The sequence below is a fragment of the Ricinus communis genome, chromosome 3 (genome assembly GCF_019578655.1).
Source record: "Ricinus communis isolate WT05 ecotype wild-type chromosome 3, ASM1957865v1, whole genome shotgun sequence".
NCBI classification, from domain to species: domain Eukaryota; kingdom Viridiplantae; phylum Streptophyta; class Magnoliopsida; order Malpighiales; family Euphorbiaceae; genus Ricinus; species Ricinus communis.
The window spans coordinates 31,283,686-31,310,111 of NC_063258.1; the positions used below are offsets into that span (position 1 = coordinate 31,283,686).

Consider the following 26,426-nt stretch of genomic DNA (forward strand, 5'->3'; position numbering starts at 1 on the left):
AAGGTCAGTACTTATTTAAAAATATATAGCCACTTGCTAAATCCTACTACTAGCTATGAATTTTGGCCAAGAGCCACAGCACCACTTGTGCTACCTCCTGCTCCAGTTCAACCAAAACAGAGAGGTAGATCTGTTGCAAAGAGGAGATTAGAAGAAGATGAGATGACAGCTCTACTACAAAAGGCAAAGTAAGCAAAAAAGGGCCAGTGATGACTTGCACCATTTGTGAAGATAAAGCTACAATAAGAGATACCATGGTCATGGCAAATCTAGATCAAAACAGCCTAGGATGAAAAAATTACAAGCAAGAGCAATTTCAATTCAAGCTTATGTACATTAAGTTTTTTAAAACACCTTGAACAATATTATTTTTGTGTTTTACTAGGTAAAAAGAAGAGCAAACCAGATAAACAATAGCTGCAACCAAGAAGTTCCTCATGATGAGATTGACCAACTCCATAATGACCAACTCCCTAATGCCCAATCCTTAGAAAATGATCCAATTGGGACTGCACAGGTAATAAGTTCATGTTATATGTATATTTTTAATAACTAAATATATTGTAATAACCTAATGTATATTTACTTTAACTTATGCAGGTGCAAAATGTAACTCATTTACTGTCAAGCCAAACTATTGCAGGAACACAAAGACCTCATCAAAATACTAGAAGCATCAATGAGTTGCTAAGTGATATTTCAACTCAATCAAATGGCCTGAATGAAGAGTCGCAATAGAGTAATATGAAGACAGGTAAAAAGAAGGGCAAGGGCAAGACAGTGAAGAACAAGAGCAATAAGCCATTTATGCCTCCTAGATCTGCATCTCTTTTCACAGCATCAAAGAAAACTTTTGGATCTAATCCTACTCCAAATAAAAGTTTAGGAAAGGGGAAAGATAAGATGCAAGCAACAACTCAGAAGGCTAAGAGGAAAGGAAATATTGAGACTACAACCTTAAACAAGAAAAAGCCTTGGATGCCTGCAGGTCTTAGAGACAACAACAAGCCTTAGCTTGGCATTATGATTGTTTAATACATTAGAAACTTATTTATATATAGGAACTTTTTTTTTTGCTTTTAGGACTAAATATGCTTTTGCGGTCTTGTAGGACAGAATTCACATGCTTGTTTTTGCGCTCAGTGTCAACACTATTTTTTGATCAGGACCACAAAATCATTTAATTATATTGTCATGTTCTTGTGTTTCATAATTAATACAAGTTGCTATTTTGTAATCACTTAAAGTGCAATATTTAATACTTTTGCAACACCACCACTTCAGCATTTGTATCTTAAGAATTATTTACATATATAAATAGAAATAAATGTTTCTTTTATTGATTTAATAGCACATTCTACAATAAGAAATCATTGTAGTTCTACACTACAACTGTGAAAGAGGTCCTACAAAACAAACTACCAACAGTAACAAAAGGTCCTACAAAATAAAATACCAACACCACCAAACATCGATTGGTCGGTATACAAAACAGACTTACAAAAGAAAAATACCAACTACTAATCCATCCAATCTCTCTATACATACATAGACAGACATGATTTTTGCTAACTTCTCTATCGTTGTCTCCAGTTGAGGCTTTTAGTTTAATGAAAATATCCTTCTTCAGCTGCTTTGACTGAACCGTACCAACTTCAACTCTAGAACCAACAATCCAAGTTTATCTAAGCTTGAATTCAGTTGGCTCAACTCTGCTAATTCAGTCACAACTCCAAGCCTACAACCACAAAACCAAAGATTCATCACACATTCAGAACAGAAGAAAACATAAATTGATAAAAAAACTCAAAACAATAGAAGAACATCCTTTGCAAGTAACATACAGAACGGAAGAACAAAATACAATTAATCAATACTTTAAGCTTGCATCACACTGTTGGTTAACTTTAAGCCAGAAGCTAGCGGTGGAGAATCCATGGAAAAAGCTTATGTGATAACGAACAATCGAGAACGAACTAGACATAGGACACATCGTTATCGAAGAATGGACGATGCTTGAATTCTTATTAATGGATAACAGAGTTTACACGGGGGAATAGGAGAGGGGAATAGAAGTTAGAGGAATAAAATTAGGATTGATTTAGGGGAAATTAAGGGAATTGGGATTAATTTGGGGATATTGCTGAGTTAGATCATTAATTGACGTGGCACACGCTGAGAGGGCAAAACAACCAGAATATACCTACTCAGCATGCCATGTCACCACCGGTTGTCGGAATTTGGATATTTGGACTAAATTGATTTACCTTTATGTATGTTTGGTACCAAATTGATTCAAATTAAAGTCTTGGTATCAAATTGATATATAATGCCAAAGATTGGTACCAGCTAAACAAATTACCCGCTTTTTTCGACTAGAGCAAAAACTTAACTGTATATTTCACTATTATTAAGATGAGCACTCTTGATTTTGATGTTAACATTTTTGGAGGATGGTCCCATATCAGTTTAGCACCACCACCACCGTCCATTAAATTCTAGCTTCAACCTTAAGCACAGAATGTCAAATACTAAGTAATGGTTTTCCCCTTTATTAGTTATTACGTATTCAATTATACAAATTCTCTTGGCATATTAAAATTACCAATAAAACAGGTATGCAAAATTTGAGTGGGATCCTTACTAATCAATAATTTATAATGTGATGTGAAATGAATTGGGAAAATTTAAATTTCATAGATATTTGATATTACTATCTAAATAAGGTAATCTTACTAATATTATACCTCAAAAATATGATAATAAAAATTTAAATACAAAGTCCGAGTTAGCTAAAGACAACAGTGCAATACAAACAAATTCATTTAATAAAAAATTAGACTATCACATTATTTACAGATAAAATCAATTATATAATAACTATAATTTTATTTATTAATTATCATATTTACTTTAATGGGTTATTTATTATGATTAACAATTTATAATTAAAAATCGACTAATAAATTAAATTATATATTATAAATGCTATCTAAAGATTTATTTAAAAAGATTATCTGAAAAATAGTGAACTGAACCACTAAAGAGAGGCAGCCAGAGCCATCTCAATGGACAACACGAAATATGCCCTTTTTTCAGATATTTTCAATATAAAAATTTTGAATATCGAAGATTAAACTGATAAACAAAACTTCAATAGGATTAGAATAGTCTTTAATTTAGTATGGAAAAAGGTTGAGTTAACAACCAGAAGAGGAAGAAGAAATGAACAGTATTCCGTATTTAAGCACTCTAATATCATTGTTTTTAATGAATAATTGAAACTCAAGTAGTATCGATCCATCGGGGGAGAACCTATGGAGATTCACTGTCTCCACTGCTGCACCATCTTTATCTTCATATATTATTGCAGCTATATATATACAAGTCTTTTGCTATTGTTATTTGAAGATTTATAAATGAGCACGTAAATGACAATCAGTCAAGTCAAACTTTTTAGATTATGAGGGATAAAGATCGAGAATGAATCTTAACGTGGAGATGAAAAAACAATAAACGACCTAACAAAAAGGCTTAAAAATCTAGAAAATTTCTAAAAACTAAGAGAAAGAAAAATGAAGGAATGATAGAAGAGAACGAATGTTTAACCACAGAGGTAATAGTTTGACATGTATTTAAATTTTTGAACCAGAGAGCTATTTAAAAATATTAATCCATTTTTTTTCTCATTGACTAAAAGTATTTTTCTTAAGTAATATATAATGAATTTTTTTATTACAAATTGCAAATGCTATTATATTTATATTAGAGAAAATTAAAAAATGTGATCATATTATTTAATCTTTTGGCATAAGGGATTTCATGGCATTTTTAATTTTAGTATTTTACAAGTTATATGATTAGCAATTTCAGTTATTGAATTTTGAATCGAATTTAATCATTTTAAAATTTATTTTGTTAGATAAATAATAAAATTAATTAAAATATAATTATTATTTCTATTTTTCTCGCTAAATTCTATAAAAATATATTGATCGATGTTGAAAAAAAGCTATAATTGATAAGAAGACGGATATTATTGGAATCACCGTTAATTGACATGGAAGTTACAACTATTTTATATTATGCATATACAAGTATTTTCCTGGTTGATAGAGAGGTTCAGCCAGACAATATACGTTTCCCACACACGAATATTTTCACTCAATAACGGCCTCTCATCAATCAAAAGGTTAGTCAACCCCTCCAGTCCCTTCCACTACACACCCATTCCTCGCATTGCCATTATAAAAGGGGATCACATCCTCTTGCAGATGGCACAAAATGGAGTCCCAAAGCCGACAAATTCCTGTTCATGATACCCTCCAAAACCCACAGGAAACACCCACTTCCAAATTTCCAACAACCATAGTCCACAAAGTGAGAGAAAATTTGATCTTTAGATCGAAATGGGCAGAACTGAACGGTGCTATGGGGGATTTAGGCACTTACATACCAATCGTATTAGCATTAACACTTTCCACCGACCTTAACTTAGGTACAACATTGATATTCACTGGCATATACAACATCATTACCGGTGCTATATATGGTGTGCCAATGCCAGTCCAGCCAATGAAATCAATTGCCGCTGTGGCTATATCAAACAGTGCAGAATTTGGTATTCCTGAAATTATGGCAGCAGGAATTTGCACCGGTGGGATTTTGTTGGTTCTGGGTGTCACCGGATTGATGCAGCTTGTTTATAGGCTAATTCCATTATCTGTTGTTAGGGGGATTCAGCTTTCACAAGGGTTATCTTTTGCAATGACTGCAGTTAAGTATATTAGAAAAGTTCAAAACTTTTCCAAGTCAAAGTCTGGTGAAAATAGGCATTGGTTAGGATTGGATGGATTGGTTCTGGCTATAGCCTGCTGTAGCTTTATCATTGTGGTCAATGGTGCAGGAGAAGAGAACAATGAAAGAGAGACAAATAGTTGCAATTTGGATGTAGAAGAAAGATCCAAAAGGAGGAGACTGAAGAAAATCATTGCCTCTCTTCCTTCTGCTTTTATGGTGTTTTTGTTGGGTGTGGTTTTGGCATTTATAAGAAAGCCTAAAGTAGCGAATAGTATTAAATTAGGCCCATCTTCTATAGAATTGGTGAAAATCTCCAAGCATGCATGGAAAGAAGGGTTTATCAAGGGTACAATTCCTCAGCTCCCTTTATCAATACTAAATTCTGTCATTGCTGTATGTAAGCTATCATCAGATCTTTTTCCAGGCAAGGACTTTTCAGCAACATCTGTTTCAGTGACTGTAGGGGTAATGAACTTGGTGGGATGTTGGTTTGGGGCTATGCCATGTTGCCATGGTGCCGGTGGGTTGGCTGGTCAGTATAAGTTTGGAGGCAGGAGTGGAGGGTGTGTGGCTCTTTTGGGTGCAGCCAAAGCGATTTTGGGTTTGCTCATAGGAAGCTCCTTGGTCATGATTTTGGACCAATTCCCAGTTGGGGTGTTAGGGGTGTTGTTATTATTTGCTGGAGTAGAACTGGCTATGACTTCAAGAGACATGAATACAAAGGAAGAATCCTTTGTTATGCTTATATGCACTGCAGTTTCCCTTGTAGGTTCTAGTGCAGCACTTGGGTTTGTATGTGGGATGGCAGTGCATGTGCTTCTTAAGCTAAGAAACTGGCGTAAAGATCAGTTAAGAATATGGATGCATGGAAGTACATGAAAGCCTCAAACATCTATGAGATGCGTAAAGAAAGTAGTTAAATATGTGTACTTGGGAATGATTATAGTGAAATTTGTTCTTAAGTTATAGGCACTTAAAAGTTTGTCATGTTGAACGATTTAATTCCACCGTATCCATTTCCATGTAATCTTTCTGCCTTATCCGTAGGGCCTTGTGAATCCAATATCTATTTTCAGTTTATGAACATATAATGATCTGTTGGTCATATATGTCCCTCTAACAAAACCAATGAACAAGAAAGCATTTTCACTAACATATGCTAATTCGACCCATGTTTTCAGGATCAGGTATCACTCCCCTGGATAGTTGTCAAAGCTGGAGGTATACCGAAGCCAGATGGTTTTCTTTTTTTTTTTTTTTTTTTTTTTATAACTCCTGGTAGGGCTAAAATAGTGAAGACTCTAGAGCTTTTGTTTTTTATTGTTTGAATTTGTTAAAGGTCAATGCCTTGCAGTGCTACTAATGTGATCACAGGCTGTTCTGTGTTTGTTTTGGATAAGATTTTCTATGGGTGAGGCTTTCTGATAGCGCAAGAGATAATGCACTAGTCCTCACAATAATAGAAAAGTGCACTAGCTACAGTCAACTATATAAACAGTGACGGTACCATATGTAAGCAATCACTACGAAGCTCAATCAGTGTGATCCTAAGTGACCAGATAATCAGATATAATTTGTTCTGATGATGACAATTATGATTAGTATATTCAGAAACAATTGTCAGTTGTGAATGTTCTTTTATACAATAATCCTCTTGGCCAGAGATGAGACCGCCTCAATCAAGATTCTTCAGCAAAATGCAGACCGGATTTCTGTTTCACAAGCTTCGTAGACCACATAAATAACATAACACAATCCTTTGTTTATCCAAAAGGGTTTCCTCCTGTAAAAGGAACAGAATTTGGACCAGAGGATGATGGGCATCCACTAGAAGATTGCTGAACCATGTATGGTGAGCCCAAGAAGGCATCACCACCAAAGCCACCCCCAGCTTGTGGCCTGCAATAAATTAGAAAAATCAAAATTATTTTCTTCAGCTACAATATTTTAATATAATCAGTCGGAGAAGCTCGCAGTGCCCACATAAAAATCATATGAAAATATGGTTAGTCGGATTTCGTTTAATGTGAGTTAAGCATACTGATTGAAGAATCATATTCTCAGTGAAGAGGGAATGTTGTCGTTAAACCTTTGGGAAACATGGCCACATTTTATTAAAATCAAACTTGGCAGAACTATTAAAGTTGTTCCTTTCACGGATTTGAGGTTGTAGACGGATTCTTTGCAAAAATGCAAGGAAAAAGCTCTCATACCCTGCAATAGCCACCGGGTGAACCCCTTTTATGCAAGTTTGAACAATTTTACAGTCCCTATTTCATCTCATCTCACTGGCCCTAGGTTGCCCAGTTCCAGGAGGACTAATAGGAGAGTGAATTAACCGTGGCATGTAGTGAATTATTTTTTATCGTAAAATCGTACCCGGTAAAAAGAGATTACTTTGAGAGACATGGATATGAAGAAAAGACAAACAACCAAGGACAAAATGTTACCCGGAAGGTGGTATATTCATGTTTACTTGTTGCCCCATATATGCACCTGAGATGTTAGAATTGAAATTAAGCAAAGATAGGTGATTTAATCAAAATAAGAAAAGTGAAATCAAATTTACCAGAAGAAGTAGGTGATGGAAAGGCAGAAGTCTGTAGAGGCATTGCAGATGCATAAGGAGGAGCTTGGATCGCCATTAACCCTGAAGAAGTTTTGTCAATACCTGAAGTTGGTGATAAGGCCCTTGGAGCTGACATATTAGGAATTGCTACCCGCAAGTTTTCATTGGAAGGAAACTACATCACAATTCATTCCAATGCTTTAAATAATAATTTTTTCTTCAAAATGTAAGAAAGAACAGCCTTAAGAGTTCAGAACATAAAATACATGAAATTAAAACTTCAATCTAACAAAACAAAAGTATAATATCTTAATAATCAACTTCGTAAACATACTCCATACAACTTGTTTCCATCATGTCTCCAATTCATTTACACAAGCGTATGACAGGCTTTACCTATTTTTCAACACCTAGTTTAAAATATGTGATCACCGGAACCATGAATATGGCTTAGAACAGTAATATACAGACAGGTAACATTGGCCAATGCTTTTTGAGTTCCTAGTTTGCTCCTCCCAGAAACCAGTTACTAAAGAATCCATGAAAATACCAGTTACTAAACTTCTCAATCCACATCTTCACTGCTCCATATTTAACCAGTAATTCTCAGTCAATAGCAGGTACAGAATAGAAAAGACAGGCATATGCATATAAAAGGCCAATACTAAACTATGGCAAAACCGGATTATGGACAAATAAAAAATAACATTAAAGATCAATCTGTGTGCTGTTACGTACCGGTGAAACTTGCATCAGGGAGGTATCATTGCTAAAATCAAACGGGTTGCTTGATGTTGCTTGGCGGGGATATGGTTGCATGGGCTGTAAGAGAAACCAATACGCAAAAAAAAAAAGTTTCTTTCTGTTTGAAAAAGGTACACATAACTTATTTCACTTTATCGTCTAGCTTCATAAATACCATTGTATTAGAATAATGTTGCACGTTGAATCTCATTCCATAAGGTACAGCACTTTGCCAACCTGGAATAGACCCAGGCACTGCTGAATAACGTGCAGAGAAAAGGTCCTGCAGAGGATAAGTAATAGTTATGAGAATCATATGTGAAAATCTAACAGAAAATGTAAGAAAGGAAACTACCGCTGGAAGTTCCTCTCTTCCACTAGTCTTTGATTCCGCTATAATATGCTGAGATTTGATCCCAGGATTGGGGTCTTGGTCTGCTTTTGTGGCGTTCTGAGAAGTGTATTCAGCAGAAACACTAGAAGGTCCTTGAGCATTAGGCACTCCCAATGAAGTCCACGGCTGAATATAAAAAGCACAAACGTAAACAACATGTATGTATGCCCGCAGGCATATACATAAGCAGAGGGGTAAATACATCAACATTTGATCTAAGAGGAACAAATCAACCAGATATTTAGTTAGTCAACCATGCTCATGTCATTCATATTCATTAACTTGCATCTGACCAAAATCCACAAGTTGATTTCTGATAAAATAATGAAATTCGACAGTGATTACTAAAAAGTGGAAAGAAGTTACACCTGAGAGCAAAACTATAGTTCACATATTTGAGGTGGAGAAATAAAAGAGCACTTAAATGTTTAGGGTCCAGAGAAAGCCCCAGCTGCACTGGAGAAGAGAGGTTATAAAACTATAAGTTTATCAATTTATCAACTTGATGTTTTGGACTCGTTCTCCTTTCATATGGGAGGTTCACTGCCTAAGGGCTAAGCTTTTCTGTCTTATCTTGAGCCTTATAACAAAACTTCTGGTGAAACTCGCATGGAATGGTTTGACCCTGGGACCACTCAGCTCTAGAATATTCTCAACTTCTCAATAACTTGAAAGCTAATGTGAAATTGACCTGGTTATTTAGAGCTTCAACTGTTGTACTGCTTGCATTTTTTCCGCCAGGTCTACCTTCTGCAGGAGGGAACACTGAATGCTGATGGTGCTGCATGCCGGACACCTGCTGCACATTTGGAACCTTGATGGCACAGTCACCTTGAATATCAGGTAGTGCATGTGAAGTACCTTCATTAGAAGGTTGGACAGGCAAACTAGTGGCAGATGGAGCTGTTGTATCAAAAGTATCAAGTAATGATAATGCTTTCTCCACAGGTGCAGCTGGAGACATGCCACCAACAAACATACTATCTCCAGTTGCAGATTTGGAAACAGTAGTACTATCAGATGAAGTTGACAGCTGCCCCGCAGATGCAACTGATGAATTATTGAAAATGGGCATGTCGCCTCCCGCTGAAGTTGCTGAAGCACCGCTAATATTGGGTAATGCTGACATCAGCCCCATTGATGCAGTTGGTGAAACACCAGCCATTGGCACATTTCCTCCTGGTGCAGTTGTAGGAGCATTGTTATTGTTTCGCAAAGTCAACATCTGCCCTAGAGACACTGCTTCTAAAATGTTATCACCACTCATGAGCGCATTGCCTCCAGATGTAGTTGAAGGGTTCTCATTGTTTAATAAGTCAGATTTACTACCCACAGATTCAACTGAGGAAACTGACAATTCATAAAGCAAAAATTCCAAGGTATTTTGTTTTGGGGCCGCCGTTGCATCCTGCTTCGTGGAAGATTCATCAGAGTTGCAGTTGCCTTCATTTCTCGACTGATGATTTTCCCGTGTTTGTGGTGCTGCTGCAGCATCCGAGATCATTGAAAGGGCATTAAAATCAATCAAGCTTTCTGAATTCTGATTTTTATCTTTTACTGCTTTCCCTTCATTAGATCCCTTGCTGCTGGAAGATGCAATCGGCTGCAACAAAAATAACTGGTAAATGAATCTTGCATTGTGTTTCAGATCTGCACTCAGAATACATATGCCGGAAACCAACCAAACTGAATTAACGGATTAAAATTCGCAAAAGTTAAGCAAGTTATCATGGATCAATATATATTAAAAGAACTTAATCCACACCAACCCCTGAAGTTGATACATGAAATTTCATGGCCATGCAGTTGTTTCTCTTTTCAGAGAAGTGCTCGAGTAGAATTGCAAGAGTCTAACATAATTGCACCATTAAATAATTTGTGTCCAGAATCTGACGATATGGCTTGCCAGGTATATGCCACCTTATCTGAGCCCCAGCGGAATCCATTGCAATTGGGAAAAGATTATAAATGAAATTGTACAATCGAAGATTATATTGTATTTCAGGCATTTATGCACCTGATTGTGAGCAGAGACATCAACATCCTTCCTGTCAGTTGCTTTAGAATGTTCACCAACCTGCAGACGCGGAGCACTCTCCCCTAGAATATCTTTAACAGGCCGTATAACTGGGGAGCTGGATCGATCCATATGCTTTCTACAGTCAGGTGACAAGCTCCGAAAACTGGATTGTCTATGTGAAAACCTACGGTTATCAGATTCCCTACCGCTTGGAATTCCATCATCTCGAAACCTGTCATCAACAACTTCAAAACGGACAGGACTTCTCTTCAAACCTCCATATCTTGAATTCTCTGGAGCATAGTGAGGACTTCTTCTTTCATCAAAATAATATTTTAAAGTCTTATCATCACTTCTTCCAACAGGATGAGATCTCCTTTCATATCTGTCCTCATAGGTAGGACTTCTGGAACCACCCGTATACAAACTAACCTTCCTGCTGTCATAGGAGTCCTCCTTCTCACTCTGTACAAGAGCACAAAAACCTTTAGCAAACCAGAGAAACTTCAGATGAAAAGCACTTGGCAAGTTTTTTATGATAGAAAAAACTGAAGTCTAAAGTTGTTGAGTTGGCCATTGTTAATAGTACATACAGCTTGTGTTTATGAAAAGCATTTTTGAGCATTACTCTTACCAATCTTAGCCTGGGGAGCCTGTCACGAGCTCTGTCGCCAGAATATTTCCTATCCACATAAACATGCTTGATGAAATCCCGAAGCCTGTGAAGGTTACTGGAGAAAAACACATAAATCATAAGACAGTACTTCAAAGATTTTCTGATACTAACAATTAAAATAATGAGTACAGACAAACCACCTGCCATCAGGATAAGAATGACGCTGAGGATCCCAATTTTTGAAATAAAGTTGTCTTGCTCTCTATAGAAAGAACACCATATTAGATCATGATATAAACAAAGTTGTCAAGAGCAAGAAAGATAATATTTGCTACTCAGCATACCTCATTGCCCCCAGCTTGAAGAGCACTGACTTCTTCTGCATTAAATTTTGCCATCGACACTGATTTAACACGATGAGTAAATTCCCGGCTAGAATTTCGAGAAATAAGTTAGTCTCCCTTGCTTAGAACATAAACATTCAGCTGTGAAATGAAATTTGGCCACAAGATTCTAAATACCATACATGTAATGTAAGTTATATCGGGACTTACTGTACTCCGCTACAATTAGTGCAAACAAATGTCAAAAAAGTTGTGCAAACATATTGCGGTCCCTGCCGAAACGAAAACATATCAGTAGTATAGAGAAAACTAAAGTAGGCGTAATCAAACTAATTAAATAATCGTTTATTTGTGGAGTTTGCTATCACTTTGATCATTTCAGGTTTTGTTATGTTAATAAATTAATAGCCATTACAATACTCCTCAGAGAAATTATTTTCCTAAATAATTATGATAGTAATAGCTCATTACGCATTGTTAATGTCTCAAATAATAATAATTCCTGATGCATTTTGTTAAAATCTACTAAACATAAAGGATCGCTGAAGCATCCTATCCAAGAAAGTTCTAGCCTAATTAAGCCAATAAATAATAATTACAACAAAATAAATGGAAAACGCACAAATATGAACTGACGATTAAGAGAAAGAAGGGACAAAAAAATCTTACCAAGCTATTGCAATTGAAACATCTTCGATTCTCAGGCTGTTTGAGAAGACCACGGATTATCCTTTCAATTCTCTCCTCTTCTTTCTCCTTTTTCGTCATTTTTTCTTTTAGAAAATTTAGCAAAATAGACAAGAAATTTAAAAAGGAAAAATACAAATATAATCAATAAACGAGTCCCAAAAACCTAGAAATCAAATGTCAATTGAGGAAATGGAAGATGATTGATGAAACGAATTGGTAAGATTGAAAGGAACTGAGAGGGACACGTGCAGAGGACAACTATTGATCAAAAACTCGGAAACAGAAAACTATGGCGGGAAAATTGCCTGTTTTAACGGTTCGGCCGTTTCGCGTGTTGATAAAGCTAATTAAACGCTGCGTCTGGGACCGGGGCTTTTACGTATAAATGGGTTGAGAATGAGATGGCCCAACTTTTGAAATTTGTTGGTACAAAATATCATAAAGATAACAATTAAAAGTCATGTTTGGACGTAATTTAATAATATATAATGGACTATGGATATATATGCCTCCTTTATATATGTATCAATATTTCAATTTTTAATAGTTTAACTCTAGCTTCGCAAAACAGAACAACCAATTTAATTTGAGAAACAAAGTATGGAAAACATTTGTAATAGAATATTAACGGACACGTGTTAATTGATGAGGTTAAGATGGGAAATGGAAGTTAAAATGAACTCGGCCCACAATACATCATCTATTTTTTACATAATTATCATCGTTCGGTGCACATCGAGCGCATAATTGAAAACAAAAATTGAATAAGAAGGAAATACACTATACTGACTTAATATGAAAGTACCTATTGTTAAATAGGTGAAGAGAAAATGTATGAAATGCCTGATCTGATCTGGTTGATCCGCCATATAGGGAGACTGCCATCCGAAGGATGTTAAATCAGATCTCATCTTCCCAGTCAGATAACTACAGTAGCTAGTTTAAGTTAGGCCATTAGCTCATTCATAGTTTCCTGCCATACCTTGCTTAAGGTTCTTCTAAAAATAAATACTACTTTCGAAAGCAGAAGGCTTAATCGGTGAGGTGATAAAATCTTATTAGCAAAACAAGCAGCAGAAATTATGTGACATTCCACTTGGAAAATGCAGGATTAATGAACAAGGTTCATCAGGTAGAACTAGAGGCAGCAGAATATGCGAGCTTGGAGATAATCATGCCAAGTGAGCTCCGTTCACAGAAGTAGCAGCAAAAGGTATCATAGTGGAAATCAATCATTCAAAGGCATAAATTAGATGGCGTAAATCAATTATTCCGTCAGGCATTGTTTCAGAGCTTCTATTACTTCAGGAGGCAAGCAGACAAGTATTGAATTCCTGAGAACTGTCCGGCCAGTTAGACTTTCTCATAATTTTTTTATTGAACGTCAAATCCTTAGCAACTATTATAAACAGGCGTAAGTCCAATCATCTCCAAACATCAGAATCCCTTAACAAACTACTTTCGACTTTAATTGAAAAGCCGCTCTTTTGTCAATTGCAACAGCAATCCCTTCTACTCGGCCGCTCATTTTGAGCTTCATCAAATCCCAGCTTCTAATTTCCATCAACTAGATGAACAATCAATCCGAATTGTTCGAGACTTGAAAGTCATAAACCAAAAAAGAAAGAAAGAAAGAAAAAGAACAAACTGCATTCTAACATTGAAATTACAATGGACACAGAAATCAATCTGAGTGCTAGTCATGGATAGGCCACCAAAATGGAATGTTATACCCACCCATTTATAATGAGCCAATCTTAGACCAAAATACTCTGCAATAATGATTGCGAAAAAAATCCTCAAAACTGACAGTATTTCGCATTGAGATACAAACAAACAAGGTTAGGAGATTTCGAGTAACAAAACAAATAATAAATGACCTAGACGACCAAAGAGACATTCGCTCCGGAAATTATTACTCCAATAAGCAAACAGCAGAACTGGTGTACGGGTCCTCAGAAACTTCTCTCTAAATAGAAAAAGAATAATAAGAAAGAAAGAAAAGAAAAGAAAGAAGCAGCACCAGCATACTATTGATGGTTAATACTATTGCTGCAAAATAGCCAGTAAAACTAATCCCAGGTCATCATGCTGTATGCAACTAAAAGAAACCCATCAACACTGCCAAAAAACATGAAGGTGATATACAACTAAATTGCCAGCCTGCCAAATCAGCTATTATCATGGTGCATAACTAAAGAATGCTGTAGTATATGTACATCCACACACACAGAGATAACACTCATGCCCTACATCGCACAAAAATAATTTCCCACTAGGTTTCCATGTCATTTGTCCTGATAAGCAAGAAAAAACCATATACAACAGGAATATCATTACAGAGCAAACAAGAAATCTAAAAGTGTGACCTGTTAAGTTATCAAGTCATATCCTAAATGGATAATCTTTGACTTGGTTTCTTACATCTGTTTTCCATGCAACATCACTGCAAGTAAAGAGGAAGCATTTCATCAGAAGGGACAGAACAATACGCCAAGCCCATAAGCTTCTTCTGATCTGTCAAATTTTTAAGATAACTATATACTAACAACTTTAAAACATATCAGAAATTTATGCACAAATTTCTCCACATCTATCTAATGTTAACACCATTAAACATCGCTGAGAAAAGGAAACAAGAGGCGAACATCTACAGATTCTGATCCTCCAATAAATTTGTATGAAAAATTATAAGATCATTTACTTACAGAATATTTTTTTCCATCTTTTTCTAGATATAACATGCTCTGGTTGTTACATATCTATCTAGTGAATGTTCCAACATTCAATCAGACAGGAATACACAACTCAATTCCAAGGGGTGTTGGATTATTTCAGCCAGCTGCTACTTTGATATCAAGGTTGAGACACAAAGAGGAGAAGAGAGGAGAGGGGGAAGGTAAGAAAAAGAATCTGTACAAAGATAGCCAAAATTCCATTCACCCCTTACCTGCAGGGTCAGTGCACATGAACCTGCTGCCGGGACAAAAAACCTAGCGGGCAGAAAGAAACTGTGAAGTCGTACCAAAACTGCCATGACAACAACAAAAAGAGGCAGAAGCAAAAAAATTTCTCCTCTCTACCTGCAATACCCTCCTGTTAGAAGCCCTCTGGAAGCAGTGGTAAATGACAGAAAGTGCACCTGTCACCGAGAAATGAAACACCACGTTCCTCCAGCAAAAATTCTAATAACTGGAAACTCAGGCTTTAGCACTGCAAGCTGGAGGGGCTGGCAGATTTCCTACACTTGTCATCTCATCTTCCTTCTCTCATTCTACCCATCACTATTCAAATCCTCAGAAGAAACTTTAATCGCCTCAGCAGTCATGAGGGCCACCACAGCCTTGTGAATGGCTAGATCCGCCCTGTAAAGCAATCTCTGAGCCTTTTCTCTCTTGAGTTTAGCCATATTACGTGCATACTGTGCTGCACCAGAAGCATCACGCAACCTGAATTCATCAAGATCTGAATAATTGAACTGCTTAGGGCAATGACTAGGGGCCCCATCTAAGTAGTAATGACGCTGGCTTGGCCATTCAGAAAAGCCCATATTCCACCGATGGAATCCATTTCTCTTGTCAAAAAATTGCTCATCATATGCAGCAACCATCTGGGTATCATGAGGAAAGACATATGCCCCAGGTTTCCTTGACTTACTCCTATGAAGTTTCTGGATGTGATTCCGTTCATACCTATCACTGCTCACTGAATAATATCCTTTTCCGCCAGCATCCCGTGGTGAAAATACCCTTGGTGATATCTGAGACAGTGGAGAATCATCTAAAGGTTCATAATTATGTCCTTGGTACAAGACCTTTTCATCCCCAGAAGCAAACCCATTTGATCTTCTTCCTGAATGCGACAAATACAATTATGTTGAGAAGAAAATTTGCCGGCATAACAAGTCAAAAGAAAACGGAAAAATAAATAAAAAATGCAGGAGGGTAATGAATGTTACCATAAGCATGGAAGCTGTCATGATCTCCCAATAAGGTATTCCTTTGACCTGTAATTGAAACTTTCCTTTGTGCCCTTTGTTTAGATCCCCTGTTGGGCAACTCTAAACCCCGTGGCTTCAAGCAGAAAGCAAACATGGGAGGCTTCTCAATAGGTGCACCCTTCTTATGGCATCCATTAAGGAGGGCAGTGTTACTCTTTGTCATTTTCAGCTCCCACTCCCTAACCTGTTGCTGATACCTTTCCCAAAGCGGTGGCTGTACATGCAATTATGCATATGTCAGATAATAAGATGTTTACACTGGAAAAAGCGAAAAGCACAAAAAATTCTGCACCCAACCACAGAATATGTGAAGTCAGAACCAGAAGACCAAGAAAATCATCCCCACAATCAATGAACAACACTTTGGCCGGGATCATCACCACGACGTATGGATGTGAAATGCAACTTAACCATGTCTATTTACTAAATAAGAATAAAGAATGTTTAACTCAGCTGAATATAAGTAAAGCACGAAAGAGAACATAGAAGAAAGAATTAAGAACTTATACTTGTTCAATACATTCATTCATTACCCCAGATGATAACTAGACATAATGAAGTGGATAATACCAAAATTCTAAATCACCTTCATATATTAAATGTGATAACACAAAAGGACTATAGATCAGATGCACCAAATTCCTCAGTTCTACCCGCAGATATCAGGAAAAAATTAACACAAGAGGACTACAACAGGATATTATAGATCAGATGCACTAAATTCCTCAGTTCTATCCGCAGATATCAGAAAAAAATTAACAACTGCTAGTATTCATACAAGAAAGAGTAACAGAGTTAAAAGCCACTATGGAAGCCATCACTCCTCAAAAAATCATAATTGTAATAATTAACTCTGCACCATCAAACATCTCCACCAATAAGGTGACCAGCAGTTGAGAGAAAAAGGAGATGTCCCCAACACACACTAACAGGTGTCAGATTATCTTTTCCATCTTGTGCATTGAAGGATTCATAATTTTGAGCCAATCATTCAATCATGACCATTCTATCAATTTAAATACTCTGATGACATCCATAATTTAAACAATGCATTTGTCATTCAAATATCATCTCAAACTAGATTTTTGGTTCTAATTCCATAATACTCGAGCAAATAATAGATTCTGAAGCACAATTTTTTTTAAAATTAAAAGGAAAAGAAAGCTCCAAGGAAACCGGAGATTAGGAGGAATAAAGAATTTCACATTCTTTTTCATAACATGCCACTTTTATTATTCAGCAATTGAATTATTTCATTATTCTATGATTTTCCAGATTTATTTCACATTTTGATCAAAATATATCTTTGCTACTTGAGGTACTGATTAAAGTTTAGAACTGTTAGAATACCTAAACTATGATTCATATCTCGGAACCTGTATAGATAAAAGGGGAAAGAAATAAGAGCAGTGACCAGTTTCCTTAGAAAAAGATAAGGTTTCGGTTTAGCAGTCATTCAGAGTAGACCCATATAGAAACCCAAATTATATTTTACAAAAGAATTGAGAACTGAAAATCACAATCATAAACTCATGGAAGATCCCAAATGCTCTCTCGCCTGAGTTAAACCTCATGAAAGTAATTTGATTCTTGCCTACCTCTTTACCTTGAAAAATCCTCCCACTTCTTGTTTTTCCTATGTACATCCTTCCTGAGTAAAATCTAAAAGATTTTGCGAGTAATCCACAGCTCATCCATGTTACCACAAAACCAAAAAGAGTGGACACAAGCCACCAAAAATTCAAGTATAATGATTGCCCCTCTCCAGAGGGCAGTTAGCAACTCAAACATAACTTTGAAAGCTTAATTCAGAGGTATTTTGGCAAACAAATTTAATAGCTTGCTTTCTAAAAATTACTAATACGGTCTCAATTTCTTTTCTCCGTATTCATCTAGTTTCAAGATCTACTTAAATAACAGAAGTAGATATATAGATAGAAGATAAAGGGAAAATGCGATTCAGAATTCATTTATTTAATACCATGATAATTGCAGAAAAACCAAATACCTAAAGTAACATCTGTTAAGAAGATGTAATATCAATTATCTATATATCATAAATGAGCACGAACTGGTGCCATGCATATCTTAAAGCAATAAAATAACAGAAAATATATGAAAATTCAGAAGGCACCTGCAGATGACGGATTAAAGGCATTCCCTTTCTCTGCCTCTTCTGCTGCCAATAGTCATGGATAACTTTTATTGCTTCCATCGAGCCCACTCCAGCCATGAGCTCTTCTATTTCATCGGATGTAAATTGGTCGCGGTGTTGAGAATATGCAGCCTTCTCAAATAAGTCCATTGTCTTCTCAAAAATTTCCTCAGAGATCTCCCATGAATTGCTGTTGAAAACTTCTAAAGAAGATAAATTATTTGATATCCACTGCTCATCATCACTATCAATGTCATATAGCAATCGTGATGGATTCAAAGCCATCTCAACATCAGTTTCAACCTGCCGGAAGTACTTAGAAGAATGTCGAATAAATGGAACTTCAATTCCATTATCATCATGTTCCTCGATCAAGCGAACCCCAGGAATAGGAATGTTTTTAACTGATGCTGCATGGATATTCCGATTGTAGCATTCTTCATGCATCTCTTTGAAAAGAGCCCACTGACTCCTATCAGAAAACTCCAATATCCAATCCTTTCCTCCTTTCCACATCATAGCATGTGTGTACCGGTTGGTTGATCCAGGCTGAAGAAATTGATGTGCCTTGTATGAATACTTTGTAGTTCCTGAAAGTTTTACAGCAAGCTTCCACTCGTTATGATCAGAAAGCTCCAAAACAACTTGTGCCCCATATTCTCTCCACCCTTTGTCTCCTAGTGTAATCAATACATTTGCTTCACAAGACAACAATTCCAAGTTTCTTTCAGAACCTCTAGAAACATCTGATGACCTCTTCTCATTTGCTGTCCTAATGCGTTTATGTGGAATCCCCTTCTGTGAATGGCCTTTACTTTTCGAGCTATAATCAAAAGCTCCAAAAGGTAACGCATAAGAGACTTGTGTTCGCGGCTTTTTAGGTCCATTACGAAAATTATTCTGGAGAAAGTCGCCTCTTCCATCTGACCATCCATGTGCATTGTACCCAACAGATGCCAAATTACTTCTATTTCGATGCCAGGTACTTCTGCGAGCAGTAGGGTTTGGACTGGGGATAATGCCACCATTCATATTCCAAGACAAATCAGTAGACTGTTGAGCACCATCTAAGTCCTTGTCAACCTGCTTATCAAATTGATTGGAGGATGGAATTTCAACTCTAATACCATTCAAAAGAGCCCGGTCAACTGATGGTTTTGGTAGTGCATCATTTTGTTCCGCCTCTGAATGGTGGCATCGCCACTTCTGCAGCGAGGCAATATCTCTTCCCAATTCTCCAGAATCCTTGGAGAAGGCAGAAGTTTCAGCATGGACATCACTATTTTGGTGCTTTGGAGAGGGCTTCATCCAATCTCCAACAGTGTTGACAGAAACGCCAACAGCTAGAGGCTCTGTGTTAGCACAAAATAAGCATTCCTCACAATCAACATCCCTAGAAGAACCCTTGGAATTATTATCAGGAGTGGTTTCTGCATGTTTGTTTAAGGAGTCATCTACACTGTAACAGTCATCTGCCTGTAAACTACCAGAGTTTTCCGGATGCTCTACTGAATCATGATCCTGAAAGCTGATGTGAGTGACACTGTGTTCCATAAGCAGCTTAAGATGCAAACTCAGAAAAAAAGTAGGCGCAGCAGTAAAAGAAAGTGCAAATGGAGGGAACCATCCATGAGATTTGTCAAATCTAGAAGAAGAAGATGGACTATTTACATAATTTGAATCTCTGGAGACACCCATGAGGCTAACACACTGCCTGAATCTCTTTACTGGGCCCTGAATATAGTAAACCCACAGCAGTTAAAATTGATTATTCACCACAACCCAAGCATGCTCATTAAGAAAGAAAGAAGAAGCCAAAGAAAGCAGAATAACCAACTTGAACGATTAACCATAAATACACAGAAATTGGAATAGCACACAGCTGAAAGCTATAACAAACCAATTGTTGTTGGCATCAATTGATTCTCATTGAAATAATAAAAAGTGCTATTCATAGATTGAGCATAAATATGGAGTTAAACAGGAAAAGCGAGAGAGAAAAAGATATATGCGGCAAGGAAAACAGGCATTAAGAAACGAGAGAATATATAATGTGCAAAATAACCACCTTAATTCTGGCGGAGTCTCTGCAGACAGAAGAATCAAGTAACTGACTGGTTCCATTTTGAAGTGCCTTCACATTATCATAAGTACATTCTGATAGAGGTAGCTGCTTAGTGAGTAAACAATGCCTTTTGAGCCTAGAGTCCAGGTGCATCCACTTTGAATTCTTCAACTCAGAGAAGTTGTAGAATGCAAACACAAGCTGCTTCCTGAAATCTTGTATGCAAGAGAATTTGAACTTGATCGAAGTGACCGGTAACTGCAAATCAACAAATTTCCCATGCTCGGTAGGTTGATGAAATACAGTCAGGACCTGCAAAACAAATGCTATGGCCTGCTTCAAGCAACCTTCAAACAAGAGAAACCTCAAACCAACTATATTATCAACAAAAAGCATCTCCAAATGAACCCTTGGCCATGTAGTCATCAGCCTACCATGCTGAAGCAGCAGTAAAGCATTACAGAACCAAGTGTGGCCTGAAATGAAAGAGAAATTGTGAACAGAAAGCACCGGGATCCTCAACCCAAACCTGAACTGTCTTGGTTCTACCAACTCAGTGTTTAGTCTTAGAAGCCCTCTAACATCACTCAACCATAAAGCCTCTGCAGTGTCCAACCTTCCCAAATCACTATCAGGATCCACCCTTGCCAGAGAAATATCTTGCTTTTCAAAAGCTCTAGAAACATAAACAGCTGGGACAAGAGAAGTATCAGACTCTGGAACACCAATAGAAACATGGTTATCCTCAGATGCATGACGAGGCATGCTGTTTGCACAACGAAACCGCCTCCTATAATAAACAACAGGAAGCTTGTTATCTTTGGGACTAATGTCAGGCACCTCATCCCTTCCACCAGCTGTAAACCTGCCTGGCAAGGCAGAATTACCAGATAAATTGCTTTTATCCCTGCTCAACAAATCACCCTCTGAACACTCGTTTCTACACACAGCTTCTTCAGGCAATAGTGATGGTGCAGAAGTCAGAGATATGCCAGAAACTTTCTGTTTCTTCAGGGCACGTAAAGGAGAAGATTTGACTCTATGAGTAGATCGAGCCAACCATGAGATGATAGGCTCTGAATCCATGTAATTCCCTACATAGCTGTCATCCTCAATAGTTGAGTCTCTCTTCTCTTTGCTAGGTTTCAATTTTCCCTTCCCGCCCTTAGAGATCTTCTCTTTTGTCCTAGATCTTTTTCTTTGAGGCTTACCTGGAACTTCACTAGGAAGCAGCAAGAGTTTAAATCTCTCATCTTGGAGATTAATCCATTCCTCATCCCGATCATCATATTTTACATGATGAAGCTTTCTCACATTATCATAGTCATTTACAAGACCATAATACCAACTCTGGTCCAGAGGCCAAAAGACCTTAATTCTCCGGTTCAACACCCAGTATGCGTCCAAGTCCCCAGAGAAAATTTCATAGTAGTGGCGCCGTTTTCTTGAGCTACCCTTTTCCTTGTGCTGTTTCCTTGGTCGCAATATTCTAGCAGCAGCGTCAAGAGATGCGGATTCAGATCCTGAGATATAATTTGGCCCATGTGTTGCAAATTCCTGACCAGATGATAACAAAAATGACAAACCATTTGTAGATGGCACAGGAGAGGCTTTGCTATTTGAAGAAAATCCAGTACAGCTTGTATCAAACCTTGATGATAGCATCCTTGCTGCATTCTCTTCAAGGTTCTCCTCATCATCATCATGCAAATCACAACTTACTTCAGCATCAACTGACGGCTCAGCCTCCTTAGCGACACTCTTATCTTCAGATATCAAATTCTTCCTTTTTCTACTTCGTTTCCTAAGTGACTTCTTTTTAGAAGAATCATCATCAATTTCAACAGAGTGGCCAGTCTGAGACTTCCACAGCGAGAGAACAACACTTCTTGCAACTGAATGACCAGTATGCCCATCTTCCTCACAATGCCTACCTGAACTCCTTTCACTAATTCTGTTTTCTTTAAAATCATCAGAAACTTTCTTCTGTTTAACCTTCGAAGATTCAACCACCTTGCCCGTGTCTTTGACAGTTAACTTACTAATCTGATCAGTTTCCAATTTATCTCTAGACTCCTCTGCAGGCTTCAACACTTGACTGTCCTTCTCAACTTTTTTCCGCCCCACAAAGCCCCGTTTGCGTCTAGGAATTTTATCAAAACTACCCTCTAAATTTTGTGAAATCTTACTAACTCCACTATTACTATTATTCACTCGCTGCTGATTCAAGGACCCAGACTTTATTTCTTTTGTATCATGTGAACCTGAACTCAAGCTCCCATTATACACCTCCTCTAAACTCTTACTCCCGTTGCCATTAACTTTTCTAAAACTACTGATGGAAACTGCTTTTCTACTTTTCTTTCTCTTTTCAAAACCACTATTATCTACATCACTACCACCTTTTCTCTTCAAGTTTTTTATTTGTGCCTCCTTTGAACCCTCAGAGGACTGGTAAAGACTTCTAAGATCCAAAGATCTTGATTTCTTAGGAATTTCCGCTTCATGAGAATTTCCTATTCTATTTTCCATGAACAATTCCTCAGTCCAAACAATAATACCCAAAACCCCCAATTTTCAAATTCCATCATACATTTTCAGATCTGTAAAACACCACAATGGCACAAAATTGTCACTTTAAAAACCCTAAACTCTCAAAATCCCTAAAATAAAGCATATAATTAACGATCAATCCTTAATCATCAAACACTGACATCTTTTGAAACTTGAATTAGACAAAAATTACAACAATTTATAGAAAATTGCTTACGCACCTGGATCGACAAGCGCCGAAACTTCAATTTCTGGAGAGAATTGCGAAGACCACGCTCATGTAACATGGATTAGGTTTTCAAATGTGAATTTTAAATTGTAACCCCAACAGATTTGTCGATTTTAGTAATTAGTTTCAGATAATTTTTTAAAATTTCATTTTTATTTTTTTAACCGCGAGAGACGGAGGAGAGCTAGGGTTTCTTTTGGCTCGAGAGAGAGAGGGGTTTAGATCGAAAAATAATTAAAAAAAAATAACAAAATAGTGAAAATAAAAGAATCGTTTCGACTAACACACGTGCCACACCACCAACCGTAAGATTAAGAAATTGTGGTTAGGATTTTATCTGATTGATTTTGGCCCTAGGATTAATAAGTAAAGATCGGAAATTTCGGGTTGAACGAGGTATAAATCAACGGCCAGGATTAGTTAGTTGAAACGTGGAAGGCTGAAATTCTAAATTAATATGAAAGTTATGTGGCAGTTAAGCGACTTGATTTTGCAAAAATCGTATAATTTTAGAAAGGAAATTGAAAAATTGTATTTTACTTTTTATGTTTTAATAAATAGCCTCTGAGTTGTGCAAAATATCGTGATTGCCATTAGGCTTTGAAGTTATGAGGCGCCATTAAGGAAACTCTGGCCGAGTCTACGCGCAGGAGAGTCAGGCGCTAACATACTCTCTTCCGTAGAAAGACGCGTAGATTGAGTAGTTGAAGTACCACTCGCATGACCGTTTACTGTCATACTGACTATTTTTTATTGGTTTGCACTAAAGATGTGTTTGAAACTGTTTTTTCCTTTTTTTCTTTTGAATAGAGTTTGGACTTGCTATTAAATGTGAATAAGTATAATTTAAGATTTTATTGATTCAATTTTTAAACTATTTTACAAACTGATTTTAGAAAAGTTTTCTTTCTCAAAGTAATTTTTAAAATTTATTAAATTAAATTAAATTAAATTAAAATTGATAATAAATTTCTAAAATTTAAATTTATTTCGGTTCAAAAAATAAACTCAAAGTAATTTCATTAAAAATTATTGTATCAAAAACTATAAAAAATAAAATTATTCTCATTTTTAATCTTGTAAATATTATTTCAATATTAATAAAACTTAAAATAATTAAATAGTTATGATATTTTTAAAGGATTAAATAGTTATAATTAAAAAATTAGAACTTCAACTTGTATAATAGATTATAATTATATATGTTCAAAATATTTGCATAGGTAATTCACACACTTTGACGGTTTATTCTAATTATTTAATTATTTTTATTTTATATATCGTTTTTTAAGTTTTAATTCAATTTGATTCTTTAATTGACTTAATTCTTTTTTCAGCTTTAATTGTAAACTTTATAATTACTAATATATAATTTTTCATTTTAAAATTTACGCACGATGAATTAGTAGGTTAAATATGAATTAGAAAATTGAGTATATGAACTGTTAAGTAAATAACTGTTAAGTAAAGAAATTTACCAAAGTAATTTTAATGGTTTATAGGTAATTTGAGAATTAAGGGTCGGCAATCAATGTTAATTATATACATTTTTATATAGCTTATTTATAAACAATTTTTATTGGCCAAATTAATTGGTTTCATAACTTAAAAAGTGTTTGGTTCAGAAGTTTAATGCAGTTAATAGTTATTTTTTTACTGAACAGCTATGTTAAAGCGTTTAATAAAGACTTAAAAAAAACAGCTGATAGTTGATTTAGTCACAATTAAATGTTCGTTGTATCAGCTCTATTTTATAATTTTTTCTTATTAACTAATAACTGATTTGATTTTTAATTTATTTATATACTATTATCATTATTAAAACTTATTAATAATAACTTACTTAAAATTGATATTATATAATTAAAATTTTATATTTTAAAATAAATAATTATTATTTTAAAATAATTATAATATTTAAAATTAAAAAATTATTAATAAAATTTTAATTTAACTTTCTACTTTTAGATTACTTTTTATAAATATTTTTAATAATACATACAATTGAGCTAAAGAAAAATAACTATAAAATTTTAAATTATTATAAATTATTTTTATTAATTTGTATTATTAAACATAATATTATATATTTAATAATAAATTATAGCTTTAATGGTCACTGAACATACTAACAACAATCGCTAATAAAATTATATCAAATTGTTTAATTTATCAGCCACCAACTACCAGCTATTGATCAGCTGAACTAAACACGCCTTTAGTTTTCTATTAGCATCGGCATTTTATATTTTAAATTTTTTCATAACTGCTATTAGCATCGGTATATTCATAATTAATGTCCTTTTTCAACAATTAATTTACTTTAAATAATCAAGATGTGACTTAATACCTGCTATTAAGTTTTGTTTAATAGTCATCATTAACGTTCACGTTTACACTTGTGTAGTTTATTTTCTCTTTTTCTTTATATATATGTTTTTTCTTTTTTTACAATTTATAAGTTTGACATAATATTAGTATAGTAGGGATAAATGCCTCTTCTCTTTCTCTCTCGTTTTTTATTTTACATCAAAGTTTTATTTTTTTATTTCAGGATTAATTATTTTTATATTGAGAATACTTTTTAATTTTATATTAATTAGTTTTAATAAATAAATATTAATATTTATAATAAAATTATAGTTACTTAGTATGGGAGTGTTAAATTATCATTCAATAAGAGTTTTATGGTATTTCATTTATAGAGTTGTTGAATTATTTCTCTATGAAAATGGTGAAAAAAATAAATAAATTCAATTCAACATTAAAACGATTGAACTCGTTAAAACATACATATACAATCGATATATAGCTCAGTACCACATAGTAAAAAGCTTTTTCTTTTATATTTGTAATTTGCTGCTGTGTCAACATGATTGATGATTGTTAGAAATATATTATTTACATATATCTTTTAATGGTTAATATTTATCTTTTCATTTTTTATATCAATATGTACTCACTAATTCATTAAAAAAAAATCATATTTCTTATAAAAAAATATAGTAGATTAGAGCTATAATATTTTTAATAAATATTTCTCTATTTGTTGATATTAAAGATAAATTTTTATAAATATTTCTCTATAATTTTTTCATAAATATTTATGTTTAATATAATTTTAAATTTTAATTATATATTTTACAATAATAAATCAAAATTCATAAATAATCACGATTATTTCATTAAATTGCTTCTAATCATTTTTTAAAATAAATAAATGTAATAGCTTAGTTCATATTAATTA

General features: G+C 35.2%; 2 protein-coding genes across 9 annotated transcripts; one reads left to right on the top strand and one right to left on the bottom strand.

Annotated features, from left to right (window-relative positions):
• Positions 1-4,152: 4,152 nt before the first annotated feature.
• LOC8271242 (molybdate transporter 1) lies at positions 4,153-5,886 on the top strand. The gene has a single exon (XM_002516556.4). It carries the CDS (start codon positions 4,285-4,287, stop codon positions 5,677-5,679), a length of 1,395 nt encoding a protein of 464 aa, XP_002516602.3. The 5' UTR covers positions 4,153-4,284; the 3' UTR covers positions 5,680-5,886.
• Positions 5,887-6,332: 446 nt separating this feature from the next.
• Positions 6,333-23,413, bottom strand: LOC8272156. Of its 8 annotated transcripts, XM_002516557.4 has the most exons (14): positions 15,128-15,419; positions 12,157-14,623; positions 11,698-11,759; positions 11,488-11,575; positions 11,344-11,405; positions 11,162-11,258; positions 10,525-10,992; positions 9,199-10,110; positions 8,469-8,633; positions 8,289-8,396; positions 8,108-8,191; positions 7,370-7,544; positions 7,251-7,296; positions 6,333-6,699 (listed from the first exon to the last, which is right to left on the bottom strand). In XM_002516557.4, the coding sequence occupies exons 2-14, from the start codon at positions 12,253-12,255 to the stop codon at positions 6,564-6,566; spliced, it is 2,502 nt and encodes an 833-aa protein (XP_002516603.2). In that variant the 5' UTR covers positions 12,256-14,623; positions 15,128-15,419; the 3' UTR covers positions 6,333-6,563. The 8 variants fall into 8 exon arrangements, 2 of the variants coding, with proteins under 2 accessions (XP_002516603.2, XP_002516604.1); XR_007215122.1 differs by lacking the exons at positions 6,333-6,699; positions 7,251-7,296; positions 7,370-7,544; ... (7 more) ...; positions 11,488-11,575; positions 11,698-11,759 and adding exons at positions 16,136-16,391; positions 18,312-20,066; positions 20,401-23,000; positions 23,172-23,413 and having other exon boundaries at positions 13,809-14,146; positions 14,602-14,623; positions 15,128-15,170; positions 15,261-16,029; XR_007215121.1 differs by lacking the exons at positions 6,333-6,699; positions 7,251-7,296; positions 7,370-7,544; ... (7 more) ...; positions 11,488-11,575; positions 11,698-11,759 and adding exons at positions 16,136-16,391; positions 18,312-20,066; positions 20,401-23,000; positions 23,172-23,413 and having other exon boundaries at positions 13,809-14,146; positions 14,547-14,623; positions 15,128-15,170; positions 15,261-16,029.
• Between the last annotated feature and the right edge of the window lie 3,013 nt (positions 23,414-26,426).

Bases quoted from the DNA above. Each gene is read 5' to 3' on its own strand.
- LOC8272156 (XM_002516558.4), bottom strand. From the start codon at position 22,929: ATGGAAAATAGAATAGGAAATTCTCATGAAGCGGAAATTCCTAAGAAA. The intron at 20,067-20,400 runs GTGGTTATTTTG...TACTATATTCAG, and splicing joins GAGACTCCGCCAGAATTAAG to GGCCCAGTAAAGAGATTCAG. The intron at 16,030-16,135 runs GTAACATTCATT...TGTCGCATTCAG, and splicing joins TGACAGCTTCCATGCTTATG to GAAGAAGATCAAATGGGTTT.
- LOC8271242 (XM_002516556.4), top strand. From the start codon at position 4,285: ATGGAGTCCCAAAGCCGACAAATTCCTGTTCATGATACCCTCCAAAAC.